This window comes from Pimephales promelas, chromosome 9 (genome assembly GCF_988280905.1).
Source record: "Pimephales promelas chromosome 9, fPimPro1.hap1.1, whole genome shotgun sequence".
Classification (NCBI taxonomy): Eukaryota; Metazoa; Chordata; class Actinopteri; order Cypriniformes; family Leuciscidae; genus Pimephales; species Pimephales promelas.
Genome location: NC_142777.1, coordinates 31,842,945 through 31,862,856, shown reverse-complemented (window position 1 = coordinate 31,862,856; position 19,912 = coordinate 31,842,945). Strand labels below are relative to the sequence as shown.

At 38.4% G+C, this 19,912-nt stretch overlaps 1 protein-coding gene across 4 annotated transcripts in view; it reads right to left on the bottom strand.

Moving 5' to 3' along the window:
• pdlim7 (PDZ and LIM domain 7) overlaps positions 1 to 19,617 on the bottom strand; it is a 42,589-nt gene extending 22,972 nt beyond the window's left edge. Inside the window, exons 1-3 of one of the 4 annotated variants that reach the window (XM_089135012.1) lie at positions 19,458 to 19,617; positions 16,284 to 16,382; positions 6,475 to 6,626 (exon numbers count right to left, since the gene is read on the bottom strand). In XM_089135012.1, coding sequence (XP_088991138.1) covers positions 6,475 to 6,626; positions 16,284 to 16,382; positions 19,458 to 19,478 — 272 coding nt within the window. In that variant the 5' untranslated portion in view covers positions 19,479 to 19,617. Of the gene's footprint in view, positions 1 to 6,474; positions 6,627 to 16,283; positions 16,383 to 18,013; positions 18,174 to 19,457 lie in introns of those variants that run through there. The other 3 variants (XM_089135011.1, XM_039676661.2, XM_039676662.2) reach the window with 3 other exon arrangements.
• Between the last annotated feature and the right edge of the window lie 295 nt (positions 19,618 to 19,912).

Here is a 19,912-nt window from a genome sequence, read left to right as displayed (position 1 = left end):
TTCGCTGCCCTAGGAGGCCACGCCCACAGGTAACAGAGCGTAGTAGTTAAACAACAAGTCTAGGCTACTAGCGAGTCTCCGTGATGAGTCTGCCCGAAAATGTGTTTCGAGATCACCCAAAATTTCCAGGATTCAGCTTTTGCGTTCTACATTCGCCGTTCATTATGTTTACTGTGGCGAGCAAGACGAGTGAGAGCCGCCCGCGGGAGAACGGTGCGAGGCTGGTGGCGTGATTACCAATGAGCAACACCTGTGAGACGCACCGGTCTTGTATCTCTCACGGAGGAGCGGGAATTTTCTTAGCAATATTAAAACGCACATCAACCGATCACTTGTTTAGCGTTCATGTAAACACAATATTCAGATTCACCAATCGGACTGAATTCAGTTAGATTGAAACAAAAGCTTTGCATGTAAACAATGAATGGCGACTGCAGAAAGCAAAAGCTGACAGACATTGAAGGCGGGACATGTCTGGGAAAAAGAGGAGGGTAACCCCTACTACTCAGCTTGCTAGCTTAGCTTCCAAAACAAGATGGCTGACACTATGTGTACATTCTGTAAGTGAGATCCACCCTCTATGGGCGGGTTGAAAACATGCGGGACAGACCCTACTACTGACTGTAGTCTTTAGTCTCTGGACAAAAAATCCTCTGATGACACATAATGACGATTTTTGCGTCATCATAGGATTTTTTCCAGACAAAAAAGTACGTAAATCTCTCGTCTCAGGGGGATATGAGGGTGGAAAGCACAGTAATTTGAAAATACTACAGGTTTCCTACTAATACAAAGCTTAATGCTAAATCCTGAAGTATCCCTTTAAAATTCGCATGAAAACACATTTACAAACAGTTTTTTTTTCACTATTGAGCTCATTCTCTTAATTAAAAAAAAAAGACCAAAGACCACTCTTTAGTACCATGATATTGCCACTCAAAACCATCACTGTATTCCTCAAAATAATCACTGCGTTCTGTCCTAAACTGGACTGTCTAGGTTAGTTTGACTCGGCTGGAAAAAATGTTGCATTCCATCAGCTGCCTCCCCGAGTCTGCATTTCCTGTGCCTATACACCACTTCCTGTGACAGTGATGGTGTCCTTTTGCACAGTGGGCTGCTTACAGATAACAGCTCAGAGAGAAAATGTCGAAGAAAACAGCACAGCCAGGCTGTTTTACAAAAGTGATATGTTCCAGGAAATGAACGTCGTCCAATGCAACTGACAATATGCAATATATTTTCCCACAAGCAAATCAATAAATTAATTTTTTTTTTTTTTAAACCTTCCAATGTTTTCCTGAAATGTAGAATACCCGCTTTCCATCAATTTAAGATGTAACGAAAACTAATGACAATTAAAAAATAAATATGCAGAAAAATCAACATGAAATTGAATTTGCAAGCATTATCCACAAGTTTCCGAGGGGCGCTCCTGTAAAAAATAAAGTGGGTGAAACTTCCGGTGAGGCGGCGGAAGTAGCATTCCAATGGTATTTTGTGTGTTAGTTAGCGAAGAGGCTAGCTGTTTTTCAGAGAATTATTTTACTATTTAAAGACGCAAATCTTTATGAGAGATGGTGTTACGGAGCTCAGGGACAACATGTGCTGTTCGCGGTTGTATGTATAACCGGATTAAACTAGTTCAGTGGCTTAAACGTGATTGTTTTGAACATAAGCTGAAAACGAAATCAGAGTGATCCTGCCAACGACTGTAGTTTCCATCACCTCCCAAAAGACGACGAATCTTCCTGTGTACATTTGTTTAAATTCTTAATATTCTATAAACTTTTATCAGCATGTGTTTGGCTGTTCGCTACTGATGTTACACCTAAACTCAGGATCAAAGCCTGTGTTGACAGAATACCAAATGTGCCAGTTAATGTATTCAAGCAGCACATTCATTTATAATTTTGAATAAACTCCAAAGCACAATGACTAAGTGTGTATTTTTTATTTTAATTGTTTGTCAGCTCGCACAACTGTCTGTCACCATGCCTTGATGAGTATTGATTATTAATAATGTTATTATACTCCCAATCAACTACTGCAGAGGGTAAAGGTACTGTTATTTCACCCTTTTTAATTTCGTTGAGGTTGTGTTCCCACATCGTTAGCTAGTTTGGATCGCTATAACTTGAATGACTGTCAACTGTTGAATGAACGAGTGTCAAGCATGTCAAATCGGGCTTTGTTTACTTCCAACCGGAAGTCGCGCCCACTTTTGACGCAAGGCTTCATGGGGCGTAGGAAACTTGTGGATTACATCCGATTAATACACAACATAATTCCAGACAACCTGTAATACACACCCTAAAACAGTAATTTAAAGGAAACCAGCTACTGGCTTTTGGTTAATTGTCTGTGCGGCTGTTCAGCTGACATTACATAGATAACCCTGTTTCAGTGGCTATTGTATTTCGACAAAAGATTAAGACAAACATGTTAAGACAAATCAATCAAGACTTCACATTGAAGTTAATGCTTTAAACAAACACTTCACAAACCAAAACACACAGGAAGGGCGAACTAGGACAATGATATAAAGCAATAGCGCTAAAAAGAGACTATGTTTCAAAGAACCCTTACAAACCACAATTGAAGAGGTTGTCCAAACGACTGTAACCAAAAACGACACCACCCTCTGTAATAAAAGTATATCCCAGAGTAAATACAGACAAGTTCAGACATGTGTCTTCAAGTATGCCTTTCCATGGGATGCAAACACTGTAATTTATCTGTGATACACAACAACGACAGATACACTGACATGTCTGACAACCAAAGCACTCAAAACAACAGTCAAGATACTAGACATCTATCGGCATACTGGGCAAAGGGGTAATTATGAACACAGATAAACAGATGTTTTCACAGTTATGTCATAACAAACTCCACAAAAATGTCAAGAAATGACATCACTTCACCACCAGCAAAATGACTCGCAAGGACACGCCCACTTTCATTCACACCTCCAATCGGCTCATTCCGTCCCCCAGCACTCAAACTAATTGGGGCCTGTGACAAAGAGCTGTCTGGAGAATCAGCTGGTCTCTGAATCAGCAACAATATGACAGAACTGAACTCATTCAATTATGTTCTCCCTCAAACCAGGCAACTAGACAATGACAATCCCTCTCTGATCTGAAATAGCATATCCAGTTGAATCTTAATAAGAAATGCATGCATCATGTTGCATCACAAAATCCCTAAAAAGGAGAACAAAAGAAGAAATTATAGTAGTTTGAATAAAGAAAATAATGCCAACTTTAGGACCATTTAAGACAGCCATTCTCATACATTTCTATATATGTTTTATATATTCCTATATACATTTCTATTTACTGTATATACATACATACATGCATACATACACATATATATGAAGAGTTCAGATGCAAAAGCCTCTAAATGCCATTTGAAATTTTCTTCTTTAATGATGATTTTTATCAAACTTGTATATTTAAGTTCAGTAATTTCACTTAAATAACAATTAATAGGTAATTATCATTGCCATTTAAGTGAAATCACTGAACTTAAATATACAAGTTTGATAAAAATGATCATTAAAGAAGAAAATTTCAAATGGCACTTAGAGGCTTTTGCATCTGAACTCTTCATATACTGTATATATATATATATATATATACACACACACACACACACACACACACACACACACACATATACGTATATATATATATAGAGAGAGAGAGAGAGAGACACACACATATATATATATATATATATATATATGTATATATATATGCACACACACACACACTGTATTTCATTAAGCACAGACATTCCTTTTCTTTAAAAAAAATGAAATACGTATTTAGTTACTGAGTATATTTGCCAGTACACATCATTGTAGTATTGACTATCTTAATAGGTTAATTAATAGGGTTTATTTTGTTTATGCAAAATTACTTAAATAATATAACAAAAAAATTCAAAATAAAAACATGCTATTTAAAAAGGTATACTGTGACTTTTTTCAAAATTGACAAAAATTAATATAATGAGCGAGTATATCATGATTCTATCTTCCAAACATAATTTTTTCTAAATCATACGGTACACTAATAATTAGTGCTTATATTTGGAGTATTTTAGAGCGAGCAGGACAACCGCTGCGGCGTAGCCCAGTCTCTGCGTGACTCGTCACATAAACAGAGAGAAGTAACTCTGACTACAATGTCCTTCCACGTGTTTATTAACCGCTAGAGCATCAAAACTTACATATTGTACCTTCATTTACCATCTAAAATATACTATACACACATTTCTGGGTGAAACATGACACCGACTGTGTCCAAAATCAAATACTTCCCTATTATATAGTATGCGAAATACATTACGCCACAAAAGTAGTACTTCCGAATACAAAGTATTGGAAAAACAGGAGATTCTGAAGTTAACATTTCATGAACACTTTGCTATCCCATGAGGCCACGGGAGAGGATTTGTAAATGACAGTGAAGCAATGCAATTGATTAAAAAATAAATAAATAAATACTTTCACGGCCACAAAGTAAATTGAAATTCAGATGTAACCTACTCTGTGCATGCTTGTCTTGACAGTTTTCATGAGATTTGCCAGTGAAAAGAGACGAACAGTTTTGCATACATATATAGTCATGCAAATACCGTTTGAGCTAAGCCATGTTTTATCAAGGGAGACGCAATTCTAATAACTCAAGTGCAAGTTTTTATCCGTCTTCTCTTAAACAGGCCATTACTAACCGCTACAAGAGCTTACCCATGTGATGACATATAAATGATTCTTCTCGCACACCTAAAAAAAGGAAGAAAACCACATTCATAACTGCGGTTTGGCCCATTAAACAGGCTCTTCGTCATCTTGTGTTGATCACAGGGATGGTTTAATGACAGAGCAGGAAGGAGTGCATCCGTCACTCTGCAGCTATACTCCTCTTTTACCATTACTCATCGCTTAACCACAGACACTCGACTCTTTCCACCAGTAGCTCCTGTTCTGTCTGAGGGCGGTATGGTCCATTAGATTTCCTTTTTTGGGATCTTTCTTCAGCTTCCCAAAAGAAGTGCAATAGAAGCGATTTGAGAATTGCGTCCCAAGGCACAAGATGAGTTTTCCCATCTCCAAGCTGAAAAGTGAAGGGCAACTCAAGTCACGGAGTTAGCACTCTTTCACCAGCTTATCTGCTCTACCTTTAGCCCAGGGTCATCCGAGCCAGCGGACGCTTTTATTACACAGCATGAGAGTGAATTTAGCAGATTTGTTCTATGTATTTAATACCTGCCCTAAAATCTATTTGCACAACACAGGAGGCCTGAAGAAGATCTAGAGGCCATTTAATTCAGCTTAAATGCCATACAAGGTCCCATGGCAAGTTATCAACACAACTGCCATGGAAACAGGCAAAAGACCTTTTCATTTGGTATATCTTGATAGATCTGCACTCTAGACGCAATTTTGGGCCAAATTAGTTTGAATTAGTAACCATTTAAAAGTCACACTGACATTTTCAAAACAACAGACCAAAATTAGATACCAAATGATATCACAAGAGCACAAGAGTGACTGCACAGTTTTATGTGGCCTTGGTTTTGAAGTATCTTTCCATTGATTTTAGATTAATGCATCTGGAAGAGGTTTTATCTGCAATGAATTTACAGTGCATCGGTTTGTGTATTCGCTGTAATTCAAGTCTACGATCTTGCCGTTGCGTACCATGATTTTCAATAGGCATTAAAACACACAGATAAAAACACTGTTTAATAAAGCGTTCTTAGATCCACACCAACCAGCGCCAAGACAAATCGTAACATTTGAAAAACAAAATAATAATAAATACTAAGTTATATACTGTTATAATAAATACATTGATATGTTGAGTTATATGCTTGTCATTTTTACACTTATATATATATATATATATATATATATATATATATACACACACACACACACACATATACATATATATTTATTTATCTATTCACAGAAACAGTGCTACACCACTCTTAAAGCTTGTGGCAGGTTTAATTTAAATAAAATTTATTGGATACAATTATTTTTTTCACATCTGGCGTCCAGTTGTTGCACCCTATAGGCAATGGTTTTGGCATCCTTATCAAAACAATGGTGAACCCATAAAAACAGACAATTACATCGAATGGAAGGGTAGCACTCTTCACAGGTATCTATTAACTAAAGCAAATGGTGTCCGACTAGTCTTTTTTCAAAGCCCCTCAAAGCTCTTTGAAAGTTGTAGACATCTGAATACATTTGTTTGGTTGTTTCTAATGCGACACATGTTGTAAAATTCACACTCTATCTTTCAAGACTGTAATAAAAGGGGGTTTGAGTGATGGATTAACCAGAGAACTCAATTTCCTGTTAAGTCATCCTCTCCCCCGTCATGTGATACTGAAACTCAAAGACACTGATGAAAGACGCTTGAGTAAGTGTGTGCGTGTGTGTACCTGCTCAGAGTGAGTGTGAGAGAGTCGGTTGCGGCTCTGATCTTGTTCTGTGCCTCCACATGGGTCATCTCCTCTGCGTTGGCCTCAGAGATGGATACCACCCAATCTCCAACACCCACCCCGGCCTGGGCCGCCTTGCCGTCTGGGGTCAGCTGAAACAGACATGGAGAACAAACATTAGTCATACTCTGTCTAATGAAGTGTCATGGGGAAGACTTTCAGCAAACTCAAAACATTTCAAATCTAAACCAGATATTCCCATTTTTTGAAGCAAGTGAGTGGTGCTGAAAACAAACACAATATAGGGGTGTTGTAAGTGGTTACAAGGGTGCCAGGGGCCTCATGTACAAAGACTTGCGTTGAATTCATACTAAAACATAGCGTACGATCAAAGCTGTAAATGTGCGTACGCACAAAAAAAACCAGATGTATGAATGTCTGCGTACGAAGGATCCCACGCATATTCTCTTTGTACATCCCAATTAACGTAAAATTGAGCGCACATGCACGAGCACAACGCCCCACCCAGTCTCCTCCCTCAATTAAATTAATTTAAAAATGGTAATAGTCCAATTTGGCAAAAGAAACCTGCAAGGAAATGGCTAAAGAAACCTGCAAGAAATGAAATTCCACTGAAAATGTTTTCTATGTGAATATATGTGAAAGTGTAATTTATTCCTGTGATCAAAGCTGAATTTTCAGCATCATTACTCGTCTTCAGTGTCACGTGATCCTTCGGAAATCACTCTAATATGATGATTTGATGATCAAGAAACATTTATGATTATTATCAGTGTTGAAAACAGCTGTGCTTCTGCTTCATATTTTCATTGAAACCGTGATATAGTATTTTCAGGATTCTTTAATGAATAAAAACTTAAATCAAACACATATAGAAATCTTATAATCGTTTTTAACATTATAAATGCATGTACGGGCACTTTTAAACAAATTCAATATGTCCTGGCTGAATAAAAATATTACTTTTTTTTTTTTTACCTTTACTGACCGAAATAATGAAGTTTATTTTTTATTTCCTATAGTAAAGCCAACTCTGCCATTGCTAGATGGGTTTGCACATGCTTTATGTTCTTACTTTATTGCATAATAGAATATTTTAATAAGACTCGTGTGACATAATTTGTAATTGATACATTATTTGACATATCATTAAGCAATATCTGACAGCTGGTGGTGCGATAGAACAATTCGTAGAGTAATGTTTGCCACTTCACCTTATTGCCTCTAGGAGTCGCCAACGGACAAATCAAGGCAAATGTACGTACGCCAGAAATGAAGTTTACTTGGAGGAACGCACATTCTTCCGTTAATTTCACTGTTAGTACATCTGGCCGTGAACGTGAAAGCTGGCGTACGCCGTGTTTTTGTACGTACGCAGTGTTGATACATGAGGCCCCAGGTTTCTAAAGCACATTTGTATGTGGTTGCTAGGGTAATTACTAAGCAGTTGATTAATATCCAAAGGAATAAACTCATTTATTTATTATGTAAAAGCTGATGACTGTATTTTAATTTGACCCAGATTTTGAAGAGGCCTAAATTCAGGGCTCTTCCCAGTTGAGAGGATAAAAATGAGAACATTTCTCTGAACCTGCAAACCTGACCCGTTTTCTCAAAAATAAATGGATATTAGCCACACACCTCATGCTGAACTATTCAAAAACACAACAGTGAAAGAAACAGCACATCTAACTTCCAATCAATCAAACCCTACCGCACAAGAACAAACACACCTGAGAGGAAGTGAAGTCTACAGGCAAACTGACAGACAAAGAACTCACAATGTAATACTGTTGATAAATCCACACAAAAGCCAGTCTAAAATAATCCAGCACTTTAACGCAGCATTGACTTTTACAGTCTCTCTGTGCAGTGCTTTCAGATAAGGCCATCTTGGCAATAAAGCGAGCATATAAATCACTCAGAAAAAGGCCGGAGGCGTCGCCCAAAAGGGAAAGTGAATAGAATAGAATGTAGGGAAATATACAAACGTCGGCACTGCTGACTCGGTGTGTACAATATGAATGGGGAAATTACGTTTTACCATGTCTAGAAACATATGAGTCACGTCCAGTATATCACTGACGTCCTAAAGAAGAACATGTGTCCCAGATTTAAGTGTATATTGTTCACCACTGGAATGAGCACAACCAAAATGTGAAATTCCAAGGCCAACCTGTGTCTGATGCCTTTTAAGGCCAGCAACAGTTTCAGATAACTACTGAGCAAAGTGTGAACAACTTGACCGTCATGCACGGATGACAAAGCACACAACCTAGAACCCGCCAAACTGATCCGCCATATAAAATTTCTGAACATCCATTCCAAACCATGCGTGCTTCGACAAGCTTTGGAGGAATTTCTCTGACCTTTTGTTGATCTGGCAAGTAGTTCAGCTAGATTTCAGCTGGAGATGAACCTTTATGAGGAAACTTTGCTAAAAAAAAATCCCACAAAAACGGTGAATAGGAAAGATTCGAGTCCACTCAAAAAGCATCATTCGATCACAGCTGCTCTGCTTTTAAATGGCTAGGCATCAATGGAGAAAGATGCTTTTTGAGCCAGATAGTTTAACAGGATCATGAGAAACCTTAACCCTGTGGACCCAAACATAACCACCACATTTGGCAACAAATAAAAGCACTCAAAATGCAAAATTTTGTGCATCATTGATAGCACTCAGTCTGTGTAATAAAATAATAAGACATTTGGTGGTAGCACCCTAATGAGATCCAGCTTTTGCCATTGGCATGTATTTGAATGCAATGCACATGGTCAGTCCTCATGTCTATATAAAGCTGTACCCAAAGTTTTACCATCTGCTCTGGTCATTTCAGGCTCCCAATCCCTCCATTCTCCGAGTTCTACCACGTTTCCTGTTTCGACCGCCTTCTATTCACTTCAACAAACATTTACAAGTCTTCTCTGCTGAGCTCTGAATCGGAATCCGGAGTTAGACGGCACTGGGGGAAGAGAACAAAACTTATTGTCCTCGAGCCTCAGCCCTCAACAGCCTGTTTGAGACCATGCAAATATTTATGAAACATAAGAAGCATTGTGACGTCGTCAGGACATCATGAGGAAATGGCTGCGGTTTGAAAAACAATCCTGCAGAAAGTCCTCCCTCAGGTGTAGCGCTTTGGCAAGCGTACAGGAAACGGACCAGACCAGGAGAGGTCTTAAAAGAGTTCATCCAAAAGACAATGAACATTCGATCACTCACATTAGGGCTGCACGACCTAAAATGCGCTAACTTTGGTGAATACAACATATAGGTTTCTAGCAGCTAGCTATCGATCTCTATTGTAAATGATCAAGCAAACTCACAGTAGGGTGACGGTTTGTTTGAATGATTGTTTTCACCAACTGTTCATGAATTTGAAATGTTCATTCATAGCCTACTGACTTGCTATTTTTGGATCCTTGTATGGGAGCTAAAGTTATAACCTCAGGTGACGAAACGTTTTATCGTGTTTTTCTGGTAATGTTTCTCTTTTTCTGCATTCTGTTCTGCATTAAAGCATTTATCTAACATGGCGACATTACACCTTGAATGAAGTGTCAGTAAAACCACAAGGGGAGGGGATGGAATGAGGAGGAGGGAGGGTCTAGTTATAGCCTCCGTTTTGTTTGACAATACTTTGAACGTCAACAAGAAGTGACGTCACCCAACGTCAGTTTTTTCGGGAGTGCCATCAAGATACTCTCTAGTGCTGTGCACTTGTCCCACATGCGGTTCTGATTGGCTGTGGGTTTTGATTGATTTTGACGGATCTCGCAATGGGCTATATGCACGCATAAGTTTCGCATTTGACGCAAGGACGCTCGTCCATTTCCGGTTGTGTAGATTAAAGTGGAGGAAAACGGGATTATGGCAGAGTCTTCAAAATTTACTGTCCTCCAGTCTTTGAAACGAAACGTACATACGTTTAGATGTAATTTTATATATAGTTATTTTTATTTAATATAATTAAAAAAAAAGCATAAACACAACGAGGGCTGTCTGTTTTATCTGTTTTTGTGACTAACGTTTCTTTAGTATAACCATGGAGTATAAAATTCAATATAAATTCTTGGTTTTGCATTGGACTCTATGATCTGCGGAAGTTATCGAGCATCCTTAAACCTTCACCGGAAATACCGCCCTGCATAGAGCCCATTGTGTTGCATCTAGCATGGACAGACAAATTATTTAGCGCTAGAATTGTATCGCATCGCGTCTGGTTAGGACACGGTAAGCCATATCGTGATTTTGATAAAAATTTGCGAAAAATTTCAAAAAGCGCAGAAAAGTGGTCCGTGTGACTTTACTGATTTTCTAAATCAACAATAATTATATGGTGCTTTTAGTACTTCCCTTGTTACGATTCACTTTCAAAGGGAAAGAGCAGTGCAAACATTCTGCCAAACATCTATTTGTGGTCTGTGGATGGGGGGGGAGGACAAAATCGTGAGAGTGAGTTATAATGACAGGAGTTTTTTTTAGTTTTTCTTTTTTTGTTTTTGGGTGTACTATCCCTTTAAAAGTAATTGCATAGGAAAACGGGCACACACACACACACACAAATAAAAGGTAGAGAGACAAAAGAGAAAGAAAGAAGACAGGGGAACGTGGACGGCTGAGTATGCAAATGAAGCTGATGGACACGGCCACCTGTGATCCTGGCTCAAGTTCAGAACCCAGCTGTTCGTAGACTTGAGTCTGGTGGCAGTTAAGTGCTGCGCTAAGACCTTTTACAAGTCAAAGTGGGAAGAGTAGAGAAACCTTAAACCCTCTGACATCAATGTGCAGAACGACACAAGAAAACGCACTCGTATAAACAGCTACAAACGAGGACGGCAGCCATATTAAATGGTCAATGGAGGATGATTTGGGTCACATTCAACAATAAGAATAGATTCGTTGACATATCCCATGTATGTCCTGGATATCCAATGCTAAATAGTCTTTAAAATCATGGCCCATTTAAAATTTTCTACTCCAGACACGCAGTGGCCTATCCTTTTGTCCTTGATGGTGCTTAAAGTTTATGTGGTGACCCTAAAGATCACCCCGTTAAAATCCTTGTCGCATTTCACTTTCCATTTCCTTTTGGGGGGCTGGAAGACTATGGGCCTCAGTGCAATTGCGTCAGCTGATATGAGTGAGCCATAAATATCTTGGATGTAAGAGCCAAGCTTTAAACCAAACTGTCTTCAGAGGTCTGCAAGAGCAGCCACTGCCACGCTGGCGAACAATCCCTCCAAAAGCAAACAAACATATTGACAAACTTTGTTAAAATGACTGTGACAAACTTGGATGATTAGGTCCACGGGCCAGAGACACTGGGAATACGATCGGTAAACCAAGAAGTAAATGTTTCTCATGAGGAATGTCAAGTGCATCTCTCTCTTTTATTTTGTAAAAGTAATAATAATATATTATGACAGTCGTCTACTTGTGTGCTTTACTCTCAGAGGAACAGACCAAAATGTAGGTAGTTATTCACTGAAAACCCTACACTCGGCTGTAGCTCTGCCTTTAAAAAACAAAACAAAAAAAACGGATTCTGAATATGAACGCAAAAGATTAGTTCATAATAATTTAATTCTTTAATTTTCTTGACAACCATGGGAACCCTGAACTGTACTAGTAAAGTAAAAAAAAAAAAAAAATTTTAAGTTCCACAGGATTATAGGAGCATAAAACATTTCATTTTATAAACTTTTTAACATAAATATAAAACTATAAACATTAGCCAATAGAGGGAAATTCTCATTCGAGAGAATTTATGACTGCTGAACAAAATAAGTGAGCGCAGATTTAGTCAACAGTATTATAGGTCTGTTTTCCTGAATGAGAAAAAAAGGACAGTTCATTTTAAATCCTTATACATGATATAAATTGGATTATGTCAACTTTTAAACACCCATTAGCATGTAGATGGCCTAAAAGCTAACAGTCATTGACTAAAAGCCACAAAACTCCCATTTTGATTTTATGGGGTCTCTAACCTCCAGAATAATATGCACAAAGTAATAAATTTCTTCAAGGGAGCAGCTTCGGTTCGGGTTAACGTCACAGAGCTGGAACCCCAGGGAAAGAAAAAAAAAAATCACAAACTGTTCACTAATCTTAGAAAGATTACATCATACATAATTTTCTAATTGCAGTTGTTTAATTTGATGAATGGTATTTTGCCTGCTAATGCAAACCAGACGGACATCCACTGAAGCAAATCATAACATTTGTACACTGCAATCATTATGGATTTCACAGCTAGTACACACAGATCCATCTGTTTGAGTGTGTCATCTCATCTGTAGGTTTTACTTGCACTGATTTCACCAGGAAAGTATTCCTTTGAGGTCCAAGAACCATTTCATCTGGTTTTGGGAATGATGACTGGAGACATTAATGGATAGTGGGTACAAAAGCAGACAAAGGGCTGCTATGTTGCCAGAAATAGGAAAGCAATGTTAAAATCCTAGGAATGCTGAAGAAATGTGCCGAGGTGTCCAATGGAAAGCAAACAGGAGGAGGAGGTGCAGCAAAAGAGGAATGAAAAATGCTCAGGAAAAATATTAAGGCCAGTCCAGTTTCCAAATACCATCAGCTGATGAACTCAATCCATATATGACATGGGGAAAATACAGTCGCTAATGCTGCTAGACTGCAGTATTGGGGACTGGGTTTGTTTTAAGTTGTTAGGGTGTTACTAGGTGGTTACTTAATGGCCCAAGTCAAAAGAGACATCCTGGTCCCTAAATATAGCTTAGGTCCCTCATTTAAATGGAAGTCTCTGGGATTTCTGTGTATTTGCACAAACCAGAATCACTAGATTGCTGAGAAAGCACCTCTCCTCAAAGACTATCATCCACAAGCGGTGCAGAATGAATTAGATGCCAAAGTTTAAAACACAGGATTAGTGGTTTGTTCAAATCAAGTACCACTAATTATTGTGTATAACAGCAAATGCTTAAGCAGTCCTCTATAAATAAGCCACCATGTTCCATTTCATCATTCTCTTGTTTGAATGGCCAGCCTTGTGTGCATTGGCACATAATACCTCACTCTTTAGCCTCTTTGTTCTCCCATTGCGGAGAAGGGGGGAAACAGACCACCCATATTCAGATTAGCCCCCTTTAAAACCTGTGGACAGAGCATATCTTCATTAACTCACGCTCTGTTTCAACCCAGCGTGATTTAACACTGCATAACTCAACAGTAAGGCAATGTAGAAGGGTGTAGCCTTCTGTCAAGATGAATGAATCACCGTCCTTCATTTCAGACTATACAAATCACCTTTAACAGCATAGTGTAGTCTCAAACGACAGAACAAACACACCTAATGAGTCACCTCCTGTCACAGTAATGAGTGATGTCAAGCTGAACATAGGAAGCGGTCCGACTGTAACATTCCTGTGAAAATTCATTTTCACGTTTCTCAAGAGGTGACGACAACTGAGGTATGAAATGTTTGAAAACCAGCACTTCCCAGGTCATGTGATTAGCATTAAGGGTAGTAAATGGTGACCACTTGCCAATTTAGGGATTTGCAATTGAATAGTCTTTGTGAGGCCAAGAGGAGCCACTGAAAAATAAAGTAAATAACTGATTCCATCGGGAAGGACTTATCTCCACTTTTATCAAGTTTCCATTTCTTCAAATTAACGCTAAAGCGGCTCCTGCAGTTTAACTCAAAAAGAAGAAGATATCCTTCATTTCCAAAACGATAGTAATCATTTTTGCTGTGTTCGCTCTAGCGTGAGGAGATGCTGGTATCTGTTCAGTCCTGTAGTGAAGTCATTCTTTATAATCCCAAGACCCTGCAATGCACTTTATGAGAAGTTAAAATCAGGTTAAGAATGACACGCACAGACACGCTCCTGCCATTGCATAACATCTGGCAACAGCAGGCGGCTCACACACTGATGGATGAAGTCACCATTTTGACTGAAGCAGACATTTAAGGGAGTGTCAATGCAAGTCATCAACCCCGACAGACGTCTAGGGCTAAACAGATGTACACGGCTGCAGGTTATACTACCATGTCAGAAAAAGAATGGTGAAAACGTTGTAAAAAAATGTTTTAGAAGTATTTAGAAGGCGATATTAACATCAAATAATTTCAAGTAAATGAGGCTGTTGGGAAACTTTGGAATTTTTACACAAGTGAAATGCTACTTTTGGTAACTTTTTCAGTCAAGTGGTAGTCATTACCATAGATATCCATAATAAAGGCTAGATGTCTCGTCCGCGCTGCTGGCCAATGGAGGTCGACGTCCACACCTGGCGGCCATCGCTCACTTGTAACACTGTTTTAATGGCGTATGTACTTTTTAAACAACCATAACTTGCTCAATTTTCAACCGATTTTCGAACGGTTTGGTTTGTTCTAAACGTCAGAGATGTAGTTATATAGACACGGCAGTACATACTTATGAATATTAAGTGTATAAATAAATAATCATCCAGAATTATAGACACGTAATAACGTTTGTAAGAAACCAAACCGTTTGAAAATCCGTCAAGATTTCAACGAGATAAGAGTATTTGTGTTCGCGCTGATCACTCATCTTACATCAGCTTGACATCTAGCCTTTATTATGGATACCTATGGTCATTACTCTCAAAATGGCAAAATGAAAAAAGGCCAATGAATCAATATCAATCATTAAGAACAACACACATTACTTAATGCAATAAAACAAGGAGACACAAGACTTGTGAAGAGTGTCTTTTCCGCTGCACTAGCATAACTTAGCAAAACTGCTAAAATGACTCTTCAAACTCGTCTGTCATTGGTTGAGCCAACAGACAGTCTTGACCCAAGCTAATCCAGTGTTCCAGTCTTGTGCTGGGGTGTTTCACAAATGAAGACATAACTCGCTGCTTAACCACCGCGCTACAATTCATCGTTGGAGAAATTAACTAGGCATTCACCACGGTTTCCGTTAAAATGCTGAATCGTTGAACTAAGATGGTAATGATGGAACATGCAACCATAGTTGGCTAACAATGCTTTTGGGAAACGCATCGCTAGTTAGGATGCTTAACAAACTGAGCAATGTTTTGAAGACAGTACAGAGTCACAATATTTTTTTTTTTTGTGGAATCAACCTACATGCATCACCTTTATCAAAACCAAGGCCTCAATCGTCCCTATGGTATTCATACAAAATGACCTTTTAGGTTTACAAGAGCACTACCAGAGCTAACGTTTTGTGTATACTACAAACAACACTGTTCATAAAAGGAATGGAAATTCTGCATCTGGACCTGATCTGTTCAATATGCTCCATTGGAGGTGCCATTAAGCCAAGATTCAATGACCTTAAAGAGAGAACAACGCATGCTGGAAACTAAACAAAGCATAACATATCCTTGTGAGGAGACATCTGAATGGAGTTCTGAAGCAGCCGTTTTCTTATGGGGTTGATATCAAGCGGTGACATGTTTCTGAAGGAATGCAAGTGTTGAAATAGACCTCATGAGCACACTGTTCTTATTAACTCGATTGCATTTCCTTTTGAGTTTCTGTTTGATGTCTTTCTGCACTCAGAGACGGGGCCGCAAACTAACACAGAATTGCTGCAAAACCTCATTAGAGGGATCAAAACACCTTGAGTGAGTGATGGATTCATGCTATCTAAACGAAGTCTGCGAAACACCTTGTTCATTTGTCAAACTGAAATGTTAAAGGGAACAAATGGGATGAATACATCATTACAATGCAGCTGACAGCTTAAGCCGATTACAAAACATGTCTATTACCCATCGCTAGATCCAAGATGAGGTCACTTACCCTGGACACGGTCAGGGGCATGTTGAAGTCCTTGCCACCCTGAAGCCGAAAACCCCAGGGAGCAGGTCCGTTGAGTGTTACACAATATATATTCATGGCCTGAAGAGAAAACAAACAAAAGAGAGGTTGTTTCATTCCATCATGTAGTTAGTAATAATATTACAAGTGATTCAAAGCTCCTAACAAGGATAAAACCAAACATTCCAGAGCCACATATGTGAACACTGTCTGGTATGCTGTTGATGTCTGACTGTGCGTGAATTAAACCCAACAACCCAGATATCTCAAACAATTATAGTACAACTTTGAACAATATAATATATCCAAATTTACTCGCATACGTAGAGTAAACTCTCTTTTGGAACCTTTCAAAGGGTTATATTGGAAACTATATATCCAAAAGTTGGATATAGAAGCAGTGTTGGGTAAGTTACTCTAAAAAGTAATGAATTACCTCTTCAACAGTGTAATTAGATTACTGTACCAATTACTCTCTTTAAAAAGTATTTAATTACTAATTACTTTCAAAATCCCATATCAATCTCAACCAGCTGAATAATACAAGTATAGACATGAATCTGTTTTAATTCTTTCAAATAAATACTATAAAATTGCATGAATTTTCCTTAAACTGACCAAGGTGGAGAAGGTTACATTATAAAAACATACATTTTAACATCAGACAATACTTTTTGATCTTAAACCCACTATTGTTTTATGTCTGATCTCATGGCATTTCACACTTTTTTCATACATATTTGACAATAATTCATACGAATTTGTACGTGTGCGGTCGTACAATTTAGACACCTCATAAAATGCAGGATTGATCTATACACAGTATTTACCTCAATTACATCAGAAGTAACTGTAATTTAATTACAGATAAATGAAGAGTAATACCTTACTTTACATTTTCAAGGGAAAAGTAATTAAATTACAGTAACTAATTACTTACACCCAACACTGTATAGAAGTATGTCCAATTTTATTTGCATACAGCATACTCACATATTCATATTAAAATATCTGTAAAGCTGGTTTAAAACCATGAGTATTGTGAAAAACACTACACGCATAACAAAATGACTAGACAAATAAAAAACAAAAGTATAAATATCAGGTTTTAACTAATTTGGTTTGAGGATAACAGCACTGAAACCATTTGAAAACACTTACTCCTGTGTGGTCAATTGTTCACAGAGACATTTGAGACTCGGCTTATTTAAATTAATTATCAGGTAGGTGACAGAAATAAGCACCTATATATTTCCATTGTGTGGTGAACTGCAAATTACTGGTCAGTGATTGACAATGAAAGCGCACATTATCTACTTCTACACTATCAAATCCATTAGTGAAAATGCAATATATTCTGAAAAGACAACCCAGCACATTTCAGCAGCTCAGCATAGATTTATAGCACTCAATGGCTGTTTGAAAGAAGCATGAGCACATGACACGCTTATGCATGATGATATGTTAGCAGATTAATTTAATAACTACTGCATTCTGGCACCTCCAGCCAATCATTGCGACACTGTTGATTATGTTACGGGTTGGTACAATATCAAATAGTAACATGACATAAAACTAAAAGCCAAGGACAAGCTGAGGCCCCAAAATAATGACATTTCCCCCCTCCCTGTGACTTATAATCTCCCAACTCCAGAGGCTATCCTATCCCACACAGAGTTTCCCTGTTACAATGTGGCACTGCACACACATACCTTATGCCACGGACCAAAACTTGTCACCCAAACCTCCAGAAAACCAAGTGGAAATCTGGCACTGCGAGACAGCCTGACTTTCTCACTGCTGGCAAAGCTCAACTCCCTCCCCTCCTTCTTTGTGACACGGGTTCGCTCCACGTCTCTCTTACTCCACAGGCTATATAAGGAATGTAAAACTACACCAAACTATTTCAGCCCATCACCCACGAGTCACGGAGAGGGGGAAAGGGAGAGGGAGGGAGGGAGAGAAGGAAGAGAAAACATCTACTACCTCTCAGATTCTCTGGCTCTAGATTTAACATTTAAACCCATAAACTACCAGAAAAAGACATCAGAAGGCAGGTTGGATGGGTGGGAAGCCAAATGAACATTCCTCTCAATGTGAATAACATATGTTCCATGGTTGCACCCACAGTTGGGTATGTGACAGCAATTTGAGAATGCAACAGCAGCGCTGTGTTTGCCCTGTGGCAAAACTCCAATTGAGAAACCATTATGAATTCTGAACGGCCTTCTCGCACTGTGCGAATAACATATGTTTTAGACGGCAAAGCTGTACCACCCCATGTAGGTTATGTCAGACTGAATACAAAACTGCAGCTGTTGTCAAACCCTGTGGCAAAACTGTAATTGAGAGGGCATTGTACGTTCTGAAAGATCCTCTTTTCTGTGTGCATTTCAATTTTCCACTAACTACCTCCAATTTCACTCAGTCCTTTGTGATAAAAATGACTTCTAAAATAATATTCATTCAAAAGCCTGACATCTCATTCCCAATGGTGAATTAAAAATGAAATAAAAAAGCACATAACTATGCAATAAAAACAGGCAAGTGATCAAGCTTTCTGAACTCCTTTCTATCAATAGGGTTCATGTGAGGGCACGCATAAATATTGTACTTTGCAAACTTACATGAACTTTGCATAATTTAACTTTCTCAACATGTGGAAATAAAACCAATGTCGTGGCCTTCAGTCAATGAAACTAAATGACAACTACACAATAACTTTGTAATCATCACAACTAAAGCATCATTTCAGTTTATTTATATAGGGACAGTACAAAAACATGATCCCAGTCAAAGCTGGGACATATATATTGTACATAGAGAGTTGTATAACAAGAGCTAATTTGCATCTCAAAACGAATCACTGAAAAAAGAATATTTCCTACAAAGAAAACATTTAGCTCTTTAGAGAATCCAGATTAGATGCCAAACCACAGATTATAGTGTAAACGAATGTATAACTAATTGCATGTTAGGATAAGTCCCAAAGTATCCTAAAGCTGATGCATAATTTTGCCATCATAACCGTTTAGCCTTCAGCAATACTATGAGAGTCAATGTATGTAACCTAGAAACGTAATACACTCTTTTAAAGCCCAGTTGCTGCCGGTGGTACATCCAAAAGGAAGTTGGGAAGCAGAGCATTTAAGTTACCTCCTTGTGATCGACAGACATCGCAGGCTTCCGTCCTCTGATGTGTTGAGCTGTTATAAATAGAGATCAAGTAAACTTCACAACTTTCAGGACTTGGGCGTCAGGTCGCGCGCAGAAGCCGCAGGTTTTCCCTGTTGGATTTTCTTTTAGTAGATCTCTGATATTACGTCATGCGTCACGTGGTGCCCTGACGCACGGGCTCGGTGAGCGCGCCCCCGTGGCTAGACTTTTCATAAATGAAGATGTTCAAGTTTGTGGACATTCATTGAGTCTATTACCGATTTACTGTTTTGTAAACTGTTTTGTAAACTCTTTCTATTTTTTTATTGTTTTATCTACCTATACTAATTCATTGTTTAGAAGCCCCCAACGGGTCATGGGGTCTATACCATATCATGGTCTATACGACCCCAATCGACTTTTACTTAATAAAACGAAGGTTCCCTTCGTCTCGA